Here is a 23,038-nt window from a genome sequence, read left to right on the forward strand (position 1 = left end):
ATGAGTAATTTTTCACTTAGTATCCTCTGATGTATAACAGTGTACAATAATTATTGATATTCATAAATACACATGTGAATATCATGAGGAACAATGCAAATGATTAATATCATCCAATGTGTAGTTGATTTGGGTTAAAAGGAGGGGGGGGGGGGGTCCCGTTGGAAGCAAGCATGAGTCCATACTCTCATGAGTGAGGATGAGTCTTTGCAAGGGCCCAAGAGGTGGCAGGATTTGACCAGTAGAATCAATGATTGATACTGATCTTTGTCAAATGAAAATTCTAAGTTCATTCATATGGGGGATATATATCAAACGAGATAAGACACGGCGACTGGATAGGCTAAGTCAGCAAGGACAAGGTCTACCTTTAATATATTCACTCATTTCATAAATATTGACTGGTAGTGATAGATGGTGATAGTTCGTGTATACCTTGCTTTGTATACACGATGCTTCAATCAGAAAATCACATCTTATCATACGGAGTGTGAATTATTGATCTTGTAACTGTAGCAACTTCTTGTGAAATCCAAATATTCTGAGGTGAGACCAGTCAGTCAGGTCTATTGGAAAGTAATTGATCTCGCAAAGCTGGTAGGAAGATGGAGGTCGGAGACAAGAACCGGCATCGGACTGGTACGATTCTCAGTGTATTATCGGCTAAACTGAAGAGGAAGAACAGTGGCCAAGTCACGTTGTCCAGGAGATTAGGACTTGGTAGCACTGTATCCCTTCTCATTGGTATAATGATCGGTACGGGAATCTTTGTGGCACCCCGAGGTGTCCTGAGCTACACCGGAAGCTTTGGCGCTAGTCTCTTAGTATGGTTTCTCTGCGGTCTCATTGCTATGATAGGTAAGCCAACCAATTTCAATCCGCGCACATGACGCTCGATCGCTTCGTCATCTTAATCTTTCAATCTAATGGTATCTAAGAAAAAGATCAAGAGCATTCATAGTTTGACATTGTAGATTAGACAGATGTTCTAATTTATTTCCTGAAGAAAAAAAAGATGATTATTAACATATTTAAACTAAGTTCTTGCACACAATAAGGGCGATAGAGATTCCGTGATAATGATAGTGAATAAAATGTTTCGATGTATATATACGATCGATATGACAAACATTTTTTTTGTTCAATACCTGATGAGAATTAGTAAACTTCAATCTCCTTTACCTGTACGGTGTAAAATGCAAGCATGCATGTGATGCGAATGTAATTTCTGCGTTTCATTATTGTATTGCTAGGTCAAGCGTACCTAACAGATAATTTTGCTCCTCAAAGATTAGAATATAATCATCTATAACCGACTATTTTAAGAACAATAGTGTGACATCCATCAGACAACAATTGATACATATTTGAGGCTGATGTTGAAGGAACCCATTTTATTCAATGTGATACCGAAAGAAACTGTAAATTCTGAATTCTGATTCCAAAATGTATGTCTTAATCACTGGCTTACAGATGGGAGGTGCTGTAGAGGCAGCCCCCCCCCCCACGTTACACAAACAAGGAAAACGAGAAAAAAAAGGAAAGGGAGTGAAGTGTTACTATTTTTTCTGAATATTATGGTCAAAATGTTGTTCGCTTGCTTAGCTCGCATCTTCTTTTAGAACTTTCGCTCTATCAGTCATACCTGACCCATATTCTTTCATGGGGGGGGGGGCTATTTAACCTACTGGTCTTAATCATCTTTCCTCTAATGTTAAGTCTTTTTCTCTGTTTTCGTTAGGTGCCCTTATTTTCTCAGAGCTTGCTTTGATGTTCCCCAAGTCCGGCGGGGACCACACTTATCTCCAGGAGACCTACGGCGATGTATTAGCCTTCCTGCATGGGTGGGGTGCCGTGCTGGTTGTCCGACCTATGATGTTAGCAATCGTTAGTATAGTGTTGGGTGAATATATCATCTATCCATACTTCGATGACATGTGCTATCGGGATGAAAAGATGGTCAAACTACACGCGGCTACATTCATTAGTAAGTACAGTTTTTTTCCGGGGGAGGACAGGTGGACGGCGAAAGAAAATGTGTCAGCGGGAGGCGGGGGGGGGGTGGCATAGGTTTGTCAATTTTCAAAGAGGGAAAGATTGTATTTTGAATTACTTAAGGCTTGAACATGATGTCTATAACAGCATATAGGAATAAATTCTATAGAAAAATAATTTCTCTACATTTTTATTTTTTTCTAAATTTCTGGGGGTGGGGGCAAGTGCCCCCATGCCCTCCTTGGTGTCGTCACCGGCCAGTCGAATCTTCATCAGTAAACATTATCAGTTAAATTATTGTCCGATCCTATTTTAGCGGGCCTTCATAAAAACACAAGCATCATTTTATAGATTACTATAGATTACTATAATGCATGGTTATCAGCATTACAATGATTTCATACATATATTATTTTGAAGTGGCCTCCATTTCTTCTGATAATAATTAAGTGAATGCTCTCTTCTTTCCTTGGTAACTGCAGTTTTCATGATGCTAGTGCATGGTTCTGGATTAAAGCTCATATCAAAACTTCAAGTAGTATTCACCAGCATCAAGGTCGTTACACTCTTGCTCATCATCATCAACGGCATGATCAACATCTCAATGGGTTCGTATACATTCGTTAGGGGATCGTTTTGCTTCAGCTATAATGGTTCGTTAATTCGTTGGGGAGATAGGTCCATGGTATCACAGACTGTTCACCAACTATTGGTTCAAAGACGATAACCCGTGGGATATTCGCAGCGTTTTCATAGGACTATGTCAACATCATCATCATCATCATCATCATCATCGTCATCATCGTCATCATCACCACCATCATTATCATCATCATCATCATCATCATCATCATCATCGTCATCATCGTCATCATCACCACCATCATTATCATCATCATCATCATCATCATCGTCACCATCATCATCATCATCATCATCATCATTATCGTCATCATCGTCATCATCATCATCATCCTCCACATCATCATCATCGTCGTCATCATCACCATCATCATCACCACCACCATCATCATCATCATCACCATCATATGCCCGAATGTGTGTGTATTTTTTAACGCACTATACAGTTGTTTTTTTCTTAACCATGTACATTCATTATTCGGTTTCGAAATTTTCATAAACATTATTCGTGTGCTAGTATAACTTCCGTTATGGATCTGTTTTCATTAGTTATGGTACTGTTACTCCGTTATGGATTCGTTTTCTTCACTAGAAAGAATATATTTACCTCGAAATTACAAAATGAACGGACCGCTGTCCTTTTATTTCCCACAACAAAGAAAGAAAAGGAGAGAACGGAAATTATCTTCCTTTCAGTAATAGAGTGATGTTTTATTCATTTCAGGGTACACGGATTACTTGGATGTGAATACGTCATTTGAGGGGACAAATAAGAATGCCTTTGCTTTCGGGATGGCCTTTTATCAAGGAATGTTTGCTTATGAAGGATGGTAAGTTCACTTGTAATTGTCATTTTGTTGCTCCCATAATCACATATCATAATTGAAAATCGCAAATCAAGAGAAATTCCAATTTATGTCATTCATCTTTTGTCCCATAGAATTTTTCAATCTCATCTCTTTCCCCCTTTGTTTTATTTTATTGGCTGGTCCTTATTAAGGTCTATATCCGTTTATCACAATTTTTTTATCACAATCTATTAACTTTAGGCCAACAACAATTCTAAGCTTGCTATCATGCAGATTCCATACATAATTAATACTCTGAATTGATTAAGTAAACTTATACCACATTTTAAAAGAGAACGATTTGTATAGTCATTCCCTAGGTATAAATCGTATTTGTCATAGTTGAAAATATTGATGAGTGTAGCATTACGACAAACATAGTATTAGCTTGTATGAATTTCAATTTATTATTTGGTAAATGTACATTGTTTGCCGTCCATTATCCATGCAGTAGCTCAGTGGTCAAAGGCGCCTGACTAAGTAACATGTAAAAAAACGGTTTGGGGTTCAATCCCGGCCACGGGACTTATGCCCGTGAGCAAGACATTATTTGAATCAACAATGCACTTTTATCGTATACAATCAAATAAATGAAAATGCTATACGTATTCTTGGTAACTATGACTTGTGTGCGCTTGTTTTTAAAACTATTATTGGCGTGTGTAATAAAATTGCTGTTCATGAAGCCTGAAAACTCTTGGTTTGGGTATAAGATTGCCAACGTTTGTATTTTAAGGAATTATATTCATTTCTTATCCCCATATTTCCTTGGTCTATCATCATAATGACATTTAAACATTAAATTCATTAAATGAATAGCACAAAAAGGTAAATATCAACTTCAAAATCGATTACTGTAAGTAGTCATTATACGGCACCATAAATAGAAAACCCAGCTGACACTTCACGTATGAATAATTTACATCTTGATAATTTCTCAGTGATAAACTGATAACATATTTGTTTTCAAATTACCTGACGATGGGTTGAAATAATTGACCTTTGATAGCCAAGACGGTTTATTTTTATAAAACAATACATGTATAAACAAGGTCATCGGACCATTATCTTCCCCACTCAGAGTATGGACCATGCTCAGAGCTATATTAATCGTTGTATCATATTAACTTAACTGAAAAAAAATATATACCCATTCTGCTTTATAAATGTATTAATCAATTTAATTAGTTTTAGTTTGGGATTGTCATTTTTTCAAGCAATCTGCTTATGATGACAATCCTTCTCCTGCAAATTGTTAATATCATATATTTTATAATTTGGTAGTTAATCATTTTTGTCAGGAATTATTCTTTTTCTTAGTACACTTTATTTATGATTCATGCCAAAAATGCTAACATATTATGTTTATTATGTTATGGAAAATGTATTATACGAATGTTATGGATGCAGAAGAAAACAATAAATCAAATCAAATCAAAATATATAAGTTTGAGGGGAGAAAAAAGGACGAGCTTGCACTAGGTAAAATGATTTAGTAAAATGTAATTATTTTTTTCCTTCTTTTCCCTTTTTACAGGAACTCTTTAACTTACACAATGGAAGAAATGAAAGACCCTGCTAAGTAAGTCAATTAAATTTTATTAAATTATCTTGGCAACTTAACTTAACTTACTATTACTTATTAAAACAAACGATCGTCAACATTAGTAAAATTACTATTTCTTATTAAAACAAACGATCACCAACATTAGTTAAGTGCAAGAATATAAAAACATAGTCATCGTCATATAAATACGTGACAAATATATACAAAAAAATAAACATGTTATTTGGTTTGATTTGATTTGATATCCACATTTCAATAACAAAGTATATAAAGGCATAATCATGTTTCAACATTTCATAACAATAAATATAATAGCATAATGATTACGTTAGTAGTATTGTTCTAAGTCAGATATAAATTATACATGGAAAACTTTATCTTAACAAAATTTGTTGACATACTTGTATGTATAAAAACTATTAAAAATATAATATCGTTTAAAAATGAAATATAGGAGACTGCCATTTTAAGCTTATAAGTGATATTGGAGGTTGTAAGTGAATAGATGAGCTAGGAAGAAGAATAGTCCTTATGTCATGTACGTTAGATGTTGGCCCCTTCAATAAATGTTGTAAATAATCATTGAAAGTATGAAAACCAAAAGGTGGGTGAAAGGCTTCATTGAGACTGATGAATTATTGCATGTTATATTGTACATTAAGTTTTTAACATTTAAAAAGTAAACAATAAAATAACCACAAAAACCAATCACAAAAATCTGACATAGCAGTCTCGTCCATGGGTTACCCTATGAAAATAAGTGTCGTTTTAATTATACTTCATTAATGAATATTTTGTTAAGAATAAAAATTGTGCCCTGTGCTTTGTCAATATATTCGATGGATTTTACAAGATTTTTTTTTCAATATCTAACAGAACTTTACCAAGAGCCATAATGATTGCCATGCCGACAATTACAGTTCTCTACATATTGGTTAATATTTCTTATTACACCGTACTAAGTCCGCAACAAGTCCTTATGGACGAAGCAATCGCCACGGTAAGACATCATTTATTCCATCACACACTTTGGAGAAATTTAACATGATTAACCCTCTCTGTAATTATTTGTATTATTATATTTTTTCTTCATAGTTCACAGTAAAAAAAAAGCGCGTTGTTTAAGCCCGTCACGCTAACAGCAAGTTATTTTAAAAATGTAACTGATAAAACATTTTAAACAATTTGTTTAAAAAGTTTACACAGTTGTTTAAAATGTTTAAACAGTTTAAAAGGTTTAAACAATAGTTGTTAGAGTGACGGGCTTAAACAACGTGCTTAGAATTTCAAACAGCGTTTTTACAATGTGTAAGTAATAGATACATCTCCCTTGTAATGTAATAATTCATCGTAATAAATATTTCGTAAATTCATACCGTGTTTGAACACTCGAAAAGAAATATCTATCTTTTTATCGAATTGAATTGAAAATTTTGTAATTTCACATCTATGAAAATAAATACAATTCTTTAAGAATCCAATTAAGTATGAATTTCATAGAAGAAAAGACAATGTTACTTAATTAAACAATTTGAATCTTCTTATGGAATTTTTATGTGTGTGTGAAGGGTGCGGGAAGTTGTTCAAAGGGAGAAGAGGTGTGGCGGTTCACAGGAGAAGAATGAGGTGTGGCGTGATGGCAGTAGAGCGCGACTGCACCAGTGCTGAACTGGGTTAGACAGTGGGAGGTCCTGGTCAGGTTTTAGACCACAGTGCCAGTGACCCTCAGCGTGCTTTGCATGCGGGGTTGGAGCGGAAGGAGCCAATTGCGTGGCCGCCAGCAAACAGTGACAAGTGGAAACTGTTAGATAGTAAGCTCGGACGTGTTTTATAGGTTGAGTTGTTAGGGGATGTAGAGAAGAAGATGCGGATGTTTGAGGGGTTATGCTACGAGTTGTGTGCTGAGGAGTTTGGAATAAGACCTGTGGGGGACAGTGGTGAAAGGCGGGGGAGGACACCAATAGTAAACCAGAGACAAGGAGGCAGCGTTTGATGGCTCAGTTGAGGGCAGAGAATAAGAGTCTGCGACGAAGATGGCGGCAGGCTGATGAGGTGGAGAGAGCTAGCTTGAAGGAGTTGTATGAGGATTTGAAGAAGAGGTACACGGATGTGAGAAGAGCTGAATACCTGAACAAGAAGCGAAAGAGGAGGGAAAAGCAGAGGAAGGATTTCTATAGAAATCCATACAAGTTTGCCAAGAGATTGTTTGGGGAAGGGGCCTCAGGTAATTTGGAGGTGCCCAAGGAGGAATTAGAGAGACATTTGAGGGAGACATATTGTGATAAGAGACGAGAGGAGCCGTTTGTCGAGCTGCCAGGACTGGTTAGGCCTCAAGAGCCTGAGGTCTGTTTCGACTTGGGTGAGTTGAGGCTTTGGGAGGTTGATGGAGTGGTGAAGAAGGCTAGAGCTGGTAGTGCTGCTGGGCAGAATGGCTTGTCCTACAAGTTGTTCAAGTATTGCCCTCGTGTCCGGAGAGTACTCTGGCAAATCCTTAGGGTACTCTGGCGGAAGCGGATTGTCCCAGGCAGCTGGTGTTTGGCAGAAGGGGTTTACATCCCAAAGGAGAAGGATGCCAAGGGTATTAGTCAATTCAGGCCCATCTCGCTCTTGAATGTGGATGGTAAAATACTCTTTAGCGTGTTGGCCAGGCGTTTGACAGACTTTGTCATGAAGAACAGGTTTGTGGACACATCTGTCCAGAAAGCTGGGGTTCCCGGTTTCCCTGGGTGTTTGGAACATGTCCAGATGATCTGGGAGTCGATCCAGAGGTGCAAACGGGAAAAGAAGGATGTGGATGTGATATGGTTGGATTTGGCAAATGCTTATGGGTCAGTACCGCATAGGTACCTTAGCTTTGCTCTGGACTTTTTCTGGGTGCCGAAAGTGATCCAGGAGTTGGTGCAGAGCTATTACAGTCAGTTCAAGATGAGATTCACGACCCGGACTTACACGACGGAGTGGCAGGCATTGGAAGTTGGTATCCCGATGGGATGTCCAGTCTCGCCGCTGCTGTTCGTCCTTGGCATGGAGGTGTTGACTCGCCGCGTGTCCTCGGAGATTGAGGGATTGACGCTGGCTGGAGAGGTTGTTGTTCCCTCTGTCAGGGCATTCATGGATGACCTGACGATTGTGTCGAGTAATGAGTCCCAGGTTGACAAAGGCCTCCATAGACTTGAGGAGATGGTAGGTTGGACTAAGATGAGGTTCAAGGCTAAGAAGAGTCGGTCAGTGTCGTTGAGGAAGGGCAAGGTGGTTGAGAAGAGGTTTCGTATTGGAAACGAGGATATACCTCAGGTTTCTGAGAAAGGGGTGAAGAGTTTGGGACGTTGGTATGAGGACAAGTTGAATGACAGGCATCGAGGGATGCAGATCTATGACAAAGTTGTAGAGTGGTTGAAGAAGGTGGATAGGACGTTGATCCCAGGGAATGCAAAGGTGTGGTGCTGCCAATATGGGCTGCTGCCACGGATCATGTGGCAACTGCAGGTGTATGAGGTGGCAGTTTCTAGAGTTGAGAAGATGCAGCAGAAGATGAACTCGTTCTACCGGAAGTGGTTAGGTGTCCCACGGATGTTGACAGATGTAGCATTGTATTGTAGAACTGGAAAGCTAAGGCTTCCTATGACATCAGTGGTAGAAGAGTACAAGGCTGGGAAGGTTAGGTTGGTCATGATGATGAGGGAGTCAAAGGATCAGACAATAGCGGATTCTCGGCCACCGATCCGTACAGGGAGGAAGTGGAAGGCAGAAGAGGCTACGGATGAAGCTGTGGCAATGGCCAAGTGGAAGGAGATGCGTGGTGCTGTCCAAGTGGGTAGGAGCGGGATAGGGTATCGTCCTGGCATGAGATGGTATAGCAAGCAAGGCAGGAAGGGTAGGAGGGATTTGGTAGTTGAGGCAGTCAAGGAGAAGGAGGAGGAATGTCGGTTGGCAAAAGCTGCACAGCAGGGTGTGCAGGGTGCATGGACCCGTTGGGAAGAGGTGGAGCAGAAGAAGGTCTCCTGGGATCAACTCAGGACGATGTCGTCTGGAGCCGTGCGCTTCATGATCAGTTCCACCTTTGATGTCCTGCCAACGCCGGTGAATTTAAAGAGGTGGGGTTGTGCGGAGGACGACAGCTGCAAGGTTTGCAGGAAGGCAAGAGGGTCATTGGAGCATGTCCTGTCAGCTTGTGGAGGGTTATTGCAAACTTATACATGGAGGCATAACCAGGTCTTGAAGGAGATGGGAGCTTTGGCAAGGGCAGCGATAGAGGCGAGGAAGAAGAATGGACCCCCAAGGGTGAGGGGCATCGAGTTTGTCAAGAAGGGGACTAGGTTTAGGAAGACTAGGCAAAGACAAGGTGTGGGTGGGTTGTTAGCCGTTGCAGACGACTGGGAGGTACGTGTGGACGAGGGGAATAGGACTATGCCGGAAGAGGTGGTGGTCACAGCCCTGCGGCCAGATATGGTTCTTGTGGCTAGGTCGGCACGTAAGATTGTGATGGTTGAGTTGACGGTGCCATGGGAGACGAGGATAGAAGAGGCGAGGGAGAGGAAAATGGATAAGTATGCTAGTCTGAAGCAGGAGTGTGAGCAGAATGGATGGGGAGCAGAGGTACATACAGTCGAGGTCGGGTGCAGGGGGTTTGCGGGTGTCTCTGCAAGGAGGTGGATCCGAGCAATGGGGTTCAGTGGTAGGGAAGGGGAGAAGTGGGTGAGGAGAATGTGTGGGGCAGCCGAGACGGGCTCGGCTTGGGTTATTCAGAAGGCAGTGTAGTGCTTTCTGGACAAGATTACTTAGGTGTCAATGGGGGTGCTGTCCAGGGTATTCCAGCATAGCACTGGCCAGCCAGGGGGAGGTGTACAGCACTCAAATGGCCGAAACACTTGTGATCCCTGGTGTGCTGCTGATGACCCGTTGACATCTGCAGAATTTAAGATCTTTCTGTATTTTCTACTACAAAATGCCCTTTATCTGATATAGATGAAATTTCACTTTTATAATTTTTATTTGGCTTAAACAATTTTCAACACATTAAAAACGTGTAATTTTATTGTTCGTATGAGTTTGGAATGATTTCAATATGTCATCATTATCTCTTTCTATAGGTATAATACTCCTTTATCCTACTCTATTTATTATTCCTCATAAGGGAATCACTGTTTCCACGAAGACTACCATCATTTAATTTTTAAATTTCCTCAGACATTCTCATCATTCACACTGTATGGGAAAGGCATTTTACAAAGGTCTTTACCATTTCTTGTTTGCTGTGCTGCATTTGGGACAGCTAATGGTCTTTGTTATACATATTCTAGGTAAGTATATTACGAGTACCTTAACCCTAAATCTCCCGGGGTATTTTGATTCTTGTCATTCCGGGGGGGGGGGGCATTATGGCCCCCCTTAAGATCTCGGCCGCCGATCGCGCGAGCGACGCAAAAATTTGCACGCTGGTAGTGTGCGATGTAATCTACAAGGCTGTATGGTAAAATTTTCCAAAATAATGAGATTTTATTTTATATGAATTAATTATGCTAATTTATGCATAAATCATACTTTTTGCTCTAATTCACTAAATAAAGCTCCTAGAATGCTAATTTTTGGTAAAAATTTTCTTTGTAGCATTCTTAACAATCGTAATTCAAAAAAACTTTGGTTTGGAAATAAATTTCTTATGTATTTTATTGTTTTATGAATTTCTTATGTATTTCCATGTTTTTTACTTTTTGTTTTTTATTGTTTTTTCAATGGAAATTGTTCCAGACATAATTCTTATCATAAACAAGGCAAAATTAATTAAGTTTAATCAGTAAAAGTAGAAATAATGATACATTTATGAATTTTGGCTAAATACGCAATTTGCATTGGATTTGTACATGAAATCACGTTTATGAGCAATTTTGGGTCTGACATGCACTTGCATAATGTTGCGTAATGTCGTAACCGCGTACCCGGGCGTCACAATTTTGGTCTCAAAATTTGCGCGAGACTTGAATGTAAAAAGTCAGTGAGCTGCGAGGTGAAAAAATTTCGCGCAGCAGATATATCGCAAAAATTGTTGAGGGGGGCCATTATGGCCCCCCCCACCCGGGAGAATTAGGGTTAATAATTCTTATGGTCATTATTTCGTATCCAAACATAAGACTGGAGAATGAATCTCATAATCGTATGGTTTACTAAAGTGCCATAAATATTATAATCATGTGACAATATCACCATTCTAGGTAGATAATAGTGTGATTATTTCCTCCAGTTTTATGCATTAAAAATAAAGACCTCGTCTTACAAAGACTTACGATTGATCGGATCAACTATATAGAAAGCTAGCAACGTCAACATCTAAAATTGCTGTTTGTTTAAAATATTTCCTAGATGATGCGTAATCATACATTCATAATTTTCTTGAAAATATTGTTTGCTTCTTTTTCTTACAAAGGACATAATGCAAATTTCACATTGTGGTAAGAAAATTTACGACGATGATGGATTGTCATACTGTAGTTGAGGTTGATTGGATCAATCACAACCTTTTGTAAGACCGGACCCAGATTACCCCTTCTCTTTCGTCAGATTACCATATGCAAAAATTTGCAGTTGCCAAATTATTTATCCCTAATCGTCAAGGATTAATTTCGCAATATTTCAATAGCGCAATCTATTCGAGTATCATTCATTTTATGTGATGCCTGATTGACAATTTAAAAACTTGTCAATGTCCTGAAAGATAAGGGAAATGAAACTACTGTTGTTCAAGATATCTTGAAAGCATTTGAGACTCATGGAAAGTACACTTTCCATAGGTTACGCATGGTAAAATAACATTCCTGAATCGAACACCTATTGAAGAACTTACATTGCATCTATTATGCTTATATGAGATACCTCCATCAATAATTTCATTTCATTTGTAAAGTGATTATGATTCTAATGTTTTTCAGTTGTCTTTTTTGAATGATTTAACAGAATGGCTGTTGCTCTTGGTAGAGAAGGTCACATGCCTCAGATTGTAGGCATGGTAAACCCTGATACCATGTCACCTAACTTTGCTCTATTCCTCATGGTAAGTTTGGAACCCGTTTGAAAATATTTACTTGAATATTTCAATTTTCACTGAATAGGATCTATCTGTTGAGTATACAATCGTAACGATGGAGGGGGGGGGGGCCGTGTATCCTGGTAAATGTTTTGTGACTTATTATTCATAATTTAGTTAACAGAATTTTGCTGCCCATCCTTTTCATACTTGAATAGTATATCGTTCGGGAGGGGGATTGTTTACCCTCATAGAAGCTTTGTAACTTATTATTTACATTCAAAAAGTTGTTGCCCATTTCGACGAGGTACTGGACTGCATGGCCCCGTCTTACAAAGAGTTACGATTGATCCAATCAATCGTAACTATGGAAATCCATAAGTGTCATAATTTTAATTTTAATAACACACCAAATTGTCAAGAAATCAATGAATTATGGATATACATTCATATCTAGAAAACATTCTGAGCAAACATGCATTTTATATGTTGACTTTGCTTGCTTTCCATAGTTACGATTGATTGGATCAATCGCAAGACGGGGCCCTGACACGTTTCATAAAACGTGTTATAATGAAAAAAACAATAAAAGTTAAAAGCTTTTGCATTAACTATAACAAGTCTTTATGAAATGTCCCCTATTTTTATTGCAACTACACTCTGAGAATTAAAAAAAAAATTTTAATGAATATAATGATGATAATGGATGCACCTATTATCGCATATCGCATCCTTTATTTTATTTTGTATGCTCAAATGCGACTAGAAAATAATAAAATGACTAAAATATTAGCTGCATACAGCTAGGCCTAATCCCGGACCCATTCATTTATAGCCATTTTTATTGATATCTTTCAGCACGTAAAAAACGATGATTGTAATATTGATGATGGCATGACTATTGTCAGATATTGTCCATTCAAATAAAAATTTAGCATTCAGGGATCAAGGTAATTTGATCCGATTTTTACATAAGTGCAAACAGGAGAATTTAATCTTGTTAAATGATGATTCCTGTAATTTTTGACTTTAATGACCTATTTTATATAATTATGAACATAATACAAAAACAATGTAACATCTGAAGAAATAACATCGTATAAACGATATATAAACGAACGCTCACAAAGCGACCCCATTGATATCTACCCCCCATGCACAATTTCTGAGCGACCGTTGTCACGCCTTTAATGTATGAACTATGTTCTGAATTTACATTTATTTTTTTTCTTCTTCTAGGGCCTTATCTCAACCATCACTCTTCTCCTTCCGATCAGCTTAGAACATCTAATTGAGTTTTTCAGCTTCGCTATCTGGCTATCATACTTCTTTATATCCATCGCTGTCCTTATCTTACGATACACAAAACCAGACCTCAATCGTCCTTTCAAGGTTAGTGTTTAAGAACGCGTACATGGTGGCTCAGTGGTATATAGCGCCCACCTCATAGACGTGAGGTCGTGGGTTCGATCCCCGGTCGAGTCATACCAAAGACTTTAAAAATAGGACCTTTGCCTTCTTGTCAGGCGCTCGACGCATGAAAACGGAAAAAGGTATAGTAATAACATGAATAACATATTATATTATGCGGGGCCCGCTGGAAGAATAGCTTAGAGTGGCTACCTTGGGTAATTAAATGTTATTATTATTATTTTTGAATAGTGAATCAGAATACGTTTCCTTATTTCCATCTCAATAATTATCTTAAGGTACCTCAAACTAGACCTCAATCACCCTATTAAGGTTATAGTTTCAAGAATGCATTTGACATTCTTGATAAAGAATGCGTTCACCGTGCTCGTCTAAATACTCACCTTAAGGTTCATAAAACCAGTCATCAATCGTCCTCTCAGGGTAAGTGTTTCCTGAACATGTTTACCTCTTGGAATATTGAATGTGTTCATCTTTTTCAACTCAATATTCATGTTAAGGTACATCAAACTAAATCTAAATCACACTTTAAAGGGTTAAGAAGGCGTCTCCATTTTTGAACAGTGAATGCGTTTCCTTGTCTTATCTCAATACTTATCTTAAGGTACTCCATAATATTATACCAAAACCATGAACTTCCTGTCAATGTTACTTCCCAGAAAATATATTTTTTACGGTGAATGCGTTTTCTGATTTCAACTTCTGTGCTTATTTAAGTTGCATCAAAAGACTTTCCAAGGATTATTTTCAGATCGCCCCACCCCCTTCATCAGGCTTTCGCTAACCATTTACCTGTACGTGCAAATTAATCATCATTTTCAGGAGCGGATCCGAGATTTTTCTGTTGGATTAGGACTTAGGAGGGATGGCACAGTGTGTTTGATATTTTTTTTCTTCACCAGCAAACTAAAGTTATAGGATGTATTCCCTACAAAAATCAAAAGTTTGTGATAAATTTTGACATAACATTTGACAAATTATAGGCATATATTTCACTTATCCCTTTCCTTTTCTCCCCATTTTCTTGGCCGTGATGTCATTTTTAAAGCTTTATTCTTATAAAATAACATAAAAATGTAATAATCTCATCAGCACTATATATAGTGCGAGCTGAAAATGTTTGGAATATCATGTATTTTGTCCTGAAAATTTAATATTTTGGACAATGTTTGTGAACCTGGACAAGATGCGTATGTAACTAGATAATTACTGCGAGCACGAAGCGCGAGCAGAAAATTTTAATATTAGTTCTGGCTTGATCGAAAAGGGACCTGTTAAGACCGATTTGCAATTAACCATTAAGACGAAACATATTTCAACCTTTAGATGATGCGAGTGCGAAGCGCGAGCTGAAAATGCTTTGACATTCCGACCTAAAAAATGACATTCTAAGCACTTTTTTAAATAAACGGTATAGGTGTAAAACTAAACAATTGATGCGAGCGCGAAGCGCGAGCTGAAATAAATTGAGATTTCAGACCTGAAAATGGGACACTCTATTTAATTTTTCTAAATCATGAAAAAATAAGTTCCTACATTAATAATGGGAGCGCGAACTGGATAATTTTATCACGTTTTGAATCAAGCTGCATATCTCAATACACATCTGTGCGCGTGTTTTAGAGTTACACAGAATCTTGGCATTCTGAATACATTTAATGTTTATCATGAAAATCAATAATGCGATCGCGAAGCGCGATCGTAATAGTCAGGCAGCATATGTCATTTACTTCGACAAATTGGCTAAGTCTGATTTTTCACTTTTATGTGATTGGTGACATCACAAGGAACAACTTCCAACTTGGTGACAAATTTCTAATGGTCATCTTGACCATGTTGGGGGTCAAAATAAGGTCAATGGGGGTCAATTTTTTAAATTGCCCCAATTCTCTCAAATGACACATCAAATTGTTTGTCTTGTTATACTGAACAAAAAAGTGTACACAATTATATACTCTTGACCTCCCGTTAAAAAGTTATGACCAGAAATGTCAAAGGTCAACGAACTTTCGTTAAATGGCAAATTACACCGAAGGCTCATTTATTCCGTGTTTTTATGCATGTGTGTACTTTTTTATTTTCGATTTTGATAAGTCCATCGTCAGAAGTCCTTATCCAGAAGATATAAAGGGTCAAGACAAGGTCAGGGAAAGGTCAAAAGGTCAACAAACTTTCATTGGAGGCCAAAAATACACGTCTAATAGCGGTTAGAAGTTTAGAAATCTTATTTTTCGTGGGTTCTTTATTTTGAGTCTATATCTCAGAAGATATTTTATATATAAAATTATAAAGGGGTCAAATATGCTTATTTAGGAACAAGATAGATCAACAGAGATAGACGTCGAATACATTCAGTGTGGTATGGTACTGCAGGAATACTTTGAAACCACTTGACAAACCCTATAATGCCCTTAAAAGTCGTATCATCTTCATGATGTACTTATAAATGCAACCAGCTCTTTCCGAGTTTCTTGATTTTCTTGATTTAGGAATTCAATTCAAGTTCAATTCATTGTCAATTTACTAGTCTTTGATATGTAAAGATACATTTAGTCCGTTTGCTTTGTACATAATATTTTAATCAACAGACAGTATTGTAATGTATTGGGGGTATATAATTATGTGCACTACATGTATGTTTACAGACACATCGCTTGATCAGTGCTCCCAGCTCCTAAAAAAGTTGTCTAACATCATATTTGGATTAACTTACGAATAAGATGAGGTAAGGAATGAGGATGATATAAGTTGGACTCAAATTGCTATTAATTCTAATGTGTGACTGTTATTTATTTCTGACAAAGAGGCAACATCGTTCATGCATGCTCATTGTAGTCAGTCATTGGTGTCCATCATGCTGATGTGATATGTTCTGACCATTACTCGATCTCTGGAGCCAACGACTACACATTCCTGTTATGTGCTGACATTAACACGGCTTGTACTATTTTATCAAGTGTGACGGTTTTTCCAGAGCATACAACGTGAAACTAAATTTAATACCAGATGCAGATTTTGTTTTTGTTCTTTTGTCGTTCTTGTTTTGTTCCTACTTGCTAAATTACCTGGATGTTACTAAAAAGAATATATATGAAGTAAACCACGGCCATACCGCAGCGGGAAGGGGGGGGGGGCAGCTAGCGCTGCCCCCAGAAATTGTGAAGACTTGCATTTTTACAAAAAATAAATATAATTGACCAAAAGTATGCATGAAATCCTTATAAATTTTCACTTTACAAAATGCAAAAGGGCCCAATGATAAGCTTAGAACAGCACATGAACCATAAATGTGTAGTCCTTCTTGACTCCAGAGATCGAGTAATGGTCAGAATATATCACATCAGCATAATGGACATCCATGATTACAATGAGCATGCCTACACGATGTTGCTTCTTTGTTATAAATAATATAACCGTCATACATAAGAATTATTGAGGAGCAATTGAAGCCCAACTTATCACCCTCAATCGTAACCTCATTATCTTATTTGCAAGATAATCTAAATGAAATATTAGGCATCTTTCTTAGGAGCTGGGAGCACTGATCAATCGATGTGTTTGTTTTGTTAACATAGTATTATACTTGTACCCCAATTTATTACAATAATTTCTGGTAATTAAGATTTTCTGACAAAGCAAATGAAGGAAATACTTCTTTACATTATCAAAGATGAGTAAATTGAAAATGAACTGAACTTGAATTGAATTCCTAACTAAAAGTAAAAAAAACTCCCTGGTTGCACTTATCACATCTTGAAGATAAGATTTTAAGGGCGTAAGGGTTGTCAAGACTTTTCAAGGTATTCTCGCAATACCACACTGAATGCATACGACGTCTATCTCTGTTTATCTATTTTTTCCCCTAAATAAGCACATTTGACCCCTTCATATATAAAATGTCTTCTTAGATATAGACTCAAAATAAAGAACCCACGAAAAATAAGACTCCTAAACTTCTAATCGCTATTAAACGTGTATTTTTGGCCTCAAATGAAAGTTTGTTGACCTTTTGACCTTTCCCTGACCTTGTCTTGACCCTTTATATCTTCTGGATAAGGACTTCTGACGATGGACTTATCAAAATCGAAAATAAAAAAGTACACACATGCATAAAAACACGGAATGAATGAGCCTTCAGTATAATTTGCCATTTAACGAAAGTTCGTTGACCTTTGACATTTCTGGTCATAACTTTTTAACGGGAGGTCAAGAGTATACGGTTGTGTACACTTTTTTGTTCAGTTTAAGAAGACAAACAATTTGATGTGTCATTTGACAGAATTGGGGCAATATAAAAAATTGACCCCTATTGAACTTATTTTGACTCCTGACATGGTCAAGATGACCATTAGAAATTTGTCACCAAGTTGGAAGTTGTTCCTTGTGATGTCACCAATCACATAAAAGTGAAAAATCAGACTTAGCCAATTTTTCGAAGTAGCCGGTAAATCATGACATATGCTGCCTGACTATAAAATATTTGATATTCTGGTATATAAAAAGGGTGAATTTAAGCACTATCTAAATCACTGTGTAGGGAAATTGTGAAGTGTATGTGGATAACTGATGATGCGAGTGCGAAGCGCTAGGTGATGTGTTTTATTATTATTCTGACCTAGTACCTGGATATTCTAGGCCTACGGACATTTTGTCATCATATGAAAATGATGACTATCTCCTATTCCTATTCCTGTTCCGATTCCTGTTCCAAGCGTGATATGTTACTTGTCGAAATTCCTTTCTGGAAAAGGGGACAATTTAGTTATTAGGAATTCATTAAAATTTTATCATCATATGCGAGCGCAAAGCGCGAGACGATCTTTTTTTAATACTGTCGTAAAAGGGTGATTATAAGTAGTTTGTTATAGAATTCAATATATACAGTATCTTATGGTATAAACAAAGAAAATATTTAGGCCTACTTAGCAAAGCAAATAATGCGAGCGCACAGCGCAAAAAGTTGCAAATGATAATTACACTGTAAAAAGGACATACAGAGCAATAAAAAAAAATAAATTTGAAGTTGGCTCAGTAAAGCGTCTGCCCGTTGAACCAACGATCGTGGGTTCGAGTCCACCCCGGGCTGATGACTGAAGCCAGTGCGTTAATTGTGTGTAAACGTCTCTCCCCTGTTTCATAGATGCAGGCTATGTTACAGTGGAAAACACTCCGTCCCTCGGATAGGACGTTATATGGAGGTCCCGTGTAGAGGAGAATAACCACCTTTGCAGAACCCACTGCACTATTCGAATAAGAGTAGGGGGAAACCCCGGTGTCGTGGTCAATCTGCATTCCCCAAACTGTTATCGGGAGGAGAGATCTGGGGCCCGTTGCATAATTTTTTTTACCTGAGAAAACTGAGGTTGTTTTTACTGGAGTTTTTGCCCTGTGTTAAAGTGAATGGCAGAAATAAGACTACCTAAGTTTTCAGTATTTACCAGAGTTTTCTCAGGTAAAAAGTTTTAGGCAACAGGCCCCTGCAGGTCACAGTTCTGTGTGCGCGCCCTTGTAGGCGACCCACGGCAGATTGGCTGGCTCCTCCAATGCGCCTTTGAATGTCTTTGACAGATATATGGCGCTATACAAATGCTGTGCATTAGCTACATATCAGCGCGAAGCGCGAGCGAAAATTTATCAAGTGACATGAAATATATATTTCGAAAATCATTTTCCAAGTCTTCCCCTGACCTTATTTTATTCACTCGACACCGTCCTCTTATTTTTCCTCTTCGTTTGTCCTCCTTTCTTTCCCCTTCTTTTTTTCTTTCTTTCCCCTTTTTCTTTGCTCCGCCAATAGGGGTCCGGGCCCCTTGCCCCCTGGATCTGCCTATGTTATGGCAACTGTCGCATAAAACAGGACTTGACGGATAAAACTTCCGACAATGCCTTCCGTAAACACTCCCTGGATTTTAAAAATAATAATTTTCCATTTTATTTTTTTCACTTCAAACCATGCAGGTCCATTGGTCGCTACCAGTCTTGATGGCTATTCTCTCTGTTTTCTTCATAATTGCGCCATTCTTCGAATCTCATGGTGGAAATGAGATCATTGCTGCGACAGTGATTATCGTGGCTGGATTAATTGTCTACGTGCCTTTCATCTATTACAAATATCAGCCGCCGTTTATGGGTAACAATAAATCTTCATCTGTTTTGTCATATTTTTCTTTTAATATGACCCTGTATAGGTATTCAATATTTTATGTTAGGTTATGTAATGTTATGTCATGTTGTGTTATGTCATGCTGTGTTATGTAATGTTATGTTCCATTCTAATACACACTCTCCTGCAGATGAGTCTAGATCGTGTGAGTCAAGAAAAACTTGACACTCACATATCCCAATTTAAGGAAAAATATGTCATTAACACATAATTATTATATATAGCCTGAAAGAGTATGTTTTCCCAAATAATTTGATACAATGTTTATGTGGTTTGTGTTAACGTTTGGATGATCAGATATTTTTTGCAGTAAAGTAAATTTTGGTTGGCGCCAAATTGAGGTATGACTGCAATGAATGAATCCAGATGTCAATGATAATCCAACAAGGGTTGCATCAAAATCAATTTCAAAACGCCTTTTCAATAATTAACATTATATTCGTTTAATAAACACTTTTAGTATCTATTCTCTAGTTAATTTCATTGAAAAGGGATTTGCAAATACCAACTCATGTAGGATTGTGACATCATTAGCATGTGGAGTTCATTTGCAATCATGCCTTACCTTGGCGCAAATCAAAATTTACATCACTGCAAAGAATACCTACTGATTTTCCAAGCGTGAAGACATACCCCATAAATATGGTATCAAATTATTTTAGAGAAAATACTCTTTCCAGCCATATGTACTCCTGACTTTGCGTTCATGGCATACCTTTTTTCCTTAAATTTGGGATTTATGAGGTGTCATTTTTTTTTACTCACACGGTATAGAGCTACTGTCATTTAGCGGTGGTACCAAAAAGGGACGGGGTGACTACACACCCTATAAACAATTTCCATGTAGTGAAGAACTATTAAAAAAGAAGAGAAAAGAAAAAAAAGTGGAAGGAAAGAATGCAGAAGATCAATCAGAAAGAGAGATCGGGGAGGGGTCAGATCATTTTAAAGTCTCACTTTCAGATTTCAGTCTACAAGTTTGAAAGTGTGGATTATACTGACGATAAAAGTTGTCCCTGTGTGATCAAATGCCTTAATTAGTGGGCGTTCTATGAAGGACCTAAAGAATGTTGATTTCGGTGTGTTTACCCGTCTACTTGAATTTATAATTTACCACGATCACGACGAGATGGCGTTCAGGAGTATAAGCTCATAAACCCATCACGTGTTTACAAGTTGTTGTCATTAAAATCCTCACCTACCATGACGTATTATATGACATTATTACGAGTTGGTCTTTAATTCTTTTTTCTTTTCAGATAAAATCACCATCTTCGTTCAGCTCTTTTTATGCATCGTCAACACGGAATATAAACCTCCTGAAGACTTCCCAATTAATGAAGATGATCATCATAACTCCGAGAACCACAACCACAATTAACTCATTACCTATATGTAGGGAAAGTGACATAAATCGAATGAGTATCGAAGCTCTATTTTGTGCTATCAGCGATGGTTCAAAATTATGAAGTCTTGCGACAGGCACTCTTAAAAAACTTAACACAATATTGGGTAAAATTGGAACATGAATGTTGGTTGGGTAAAAAGATATTTTAAAATGATTATTTAAATTAAATAAAAAAATACCTAGCAAACATGCATGTTCCCTTGAGTAAAATTCTACCCAATTTGGGGTAAAATTTAACTCAGTGTTTTTAGAGTGCACTCACTTTGGAACTTCTGTCTCGCCTGTATTATTCGCAGTCAAGCTGCTCGAAAAATGTATAGCCAGCTTACAGTTTAATGAGAGGTGATTTTACAAACTGCATAAAATGACTATACATCTATTATGTCTATGCATATATTTATTTATGTACTTTACTAAATCTTTTTGAATAACACAATTTTTTTTAAATAATGATTTCCCATTTTAAGATTATCGATTACATGCATGACATATATGTATATATGTATATATATATATTTTTCTAGATGCATTCAATGCTTCTAATAATGTTTCCTCTTTTCAATAAACCTACGCCGAAGAGATCAGCGATCAAGTCAAAAAGGAAAACGCTATACAAATCAAAACGTAGAAGGGGGGGGCTGAGTTTTATCATGCATGTAATCGATAATCTAAAAATGGGAAATCATTATTATAAAAAACAATTGTGTTATTCAAAAAGATTTAGTAAAGTACATAAATAAATTGATCCCCAGGGGAGAGGAAACATTTTAGAATTTGTTCCATTAATTCTAATCCTCTGATGGCGATTCTCAAGGTAGGATATTAACCATTTCAGTGCAACTCCTTGAATGCCATATCTATGAGTCAGTGTGTGAATGAGTAGTTCATGGTTGATTGTCTCAAATGCTGCAGAGTAGTCCAGTAGGACAAGAATCGCTTCTTGGCCCCTGTCAACGGCGAGAAGGAGATCATCCATCAATTTGGCAAGTGCGGTCTCTGTTGAATGGAAGTGTCTATATGCAGACTGCATAAGTGGGAACAACCCGTGTTCATGCAGATAGGCGCGTAGTTGTACCGAGACGACTTTCTCCAAGATCTTAGCAATGAACATGAGGTTCGCAACAGGCCGGTAGCTTTTCAGATCATTGTGGTCCAGTTTTGGCTTCTTCAAGAGAGGCATAACCAATGATGACTTTAACATATCAGGCATGATTCCCGATGAAAGGGATGAATTTATGATTCGAGTTACATGAGGTAAAAGTTCATCGAGACACGCTTTCACAATCCACGTTGGTACCGGATCAAGGTCACAATACTTTGAAGGGCTTTGGCGGATGATCATCTTTACCTGGTTCTCAGTGACAGGCTCAAACTCTGTGAAGCTGTGCATTAGTGTAGGTGTCATAGAAGCTTCCACTAAAGATCCAGGTACATCATTTACTATCGTAGTTTGTCACACTGGATGACAAACTGACTATGAGACAACACATCAGAAACACGTGTCGGTCTGCAGGGTTTGGATTATCCAAAATAGGAAAGATTAGGAAGTATCTGGATAGTGCGAGTGCGGAAAGACTTGTACATGCTTTCGTCACAACACATCTTGATTACTGCAATAGCCTTCTGATCGGACTTCCCAAAACTCAAATAACCCCATTACAGCACATCCAAAACGCCGCCGCAAGGCTCATAACACGCTCAAGGAAATTTGAACACATCACCCCAATTCTCCAATCCTTGCACTGGCTCCCAATCCAACAAAGGCTGCAATTCAAGATCCTTCTCCTCACCTTCAAGGCCAAGCACGGCATTGCACCTGCATATCTCACCTCACTGATCACATCCAAAGCGACTACTGGTTCCCGTACACTTCGTTCTTCAGCACATGCACACCTAGATCTCGCACCTGGACCCCGCACCTGCACGAGATACGGCGATCGCGCATTCTCTTCAATTGCACCCACGC

General features: G+C 37.9%; 1 protein-coding gene across 1 annotated transcript; it reads left to right on the forward strand.

Moving 5' to 3' along the window:
- Positions 1–539: 539 nt before the first annotated feature.
- Positions 540–21,142, forward strand: LOC121407152 (b(0,+)-type amino acid transporter 1-like). Its single transcript, XM_041598095.1, has 11 exons — positions 540–858; positions 1,742–1,987; positions 2,478–2,603; positions 3,362–3,467; positions 5,023–5,067; positions 5,929–6,052; positions 10,240–10,352; positions 12,001–12,097; positions 13,310–13,462; positions 19,460–19,631; positions 20,924–21,142. The coding sequence occupies exons 1-11, from the start codon at positions 606–608 to the stop codon at positions 21,043–21,045; spliced, it is 1,557 nt and encodes a 518-aa protein (XP_041454029.1). The 5' UTR covers positions 540–605; the 3' UTR covers positions 21,046–21,142.
- The last annotated feature ends 1,896 nt before the right edge of the window (positions 21,143–23,038 follow it).

The sequence above is a fragment of the Lytechinus variegatus genome, chromosome 2 (assembly GCF_018143015.1).
Source record: "Lytechinus variegatus isolate NC3 chromosome 2, Lvar_3.0, whole genome shotgun sequence".
NCBI classification, from domain to species: domain Eukaryota; kingdom Metazoa; phylum Echinodermata; class Echinoidea; order Temnopleuroida; family Toxopneustidae; genus Lytechinus; species Lytechinus variegatus.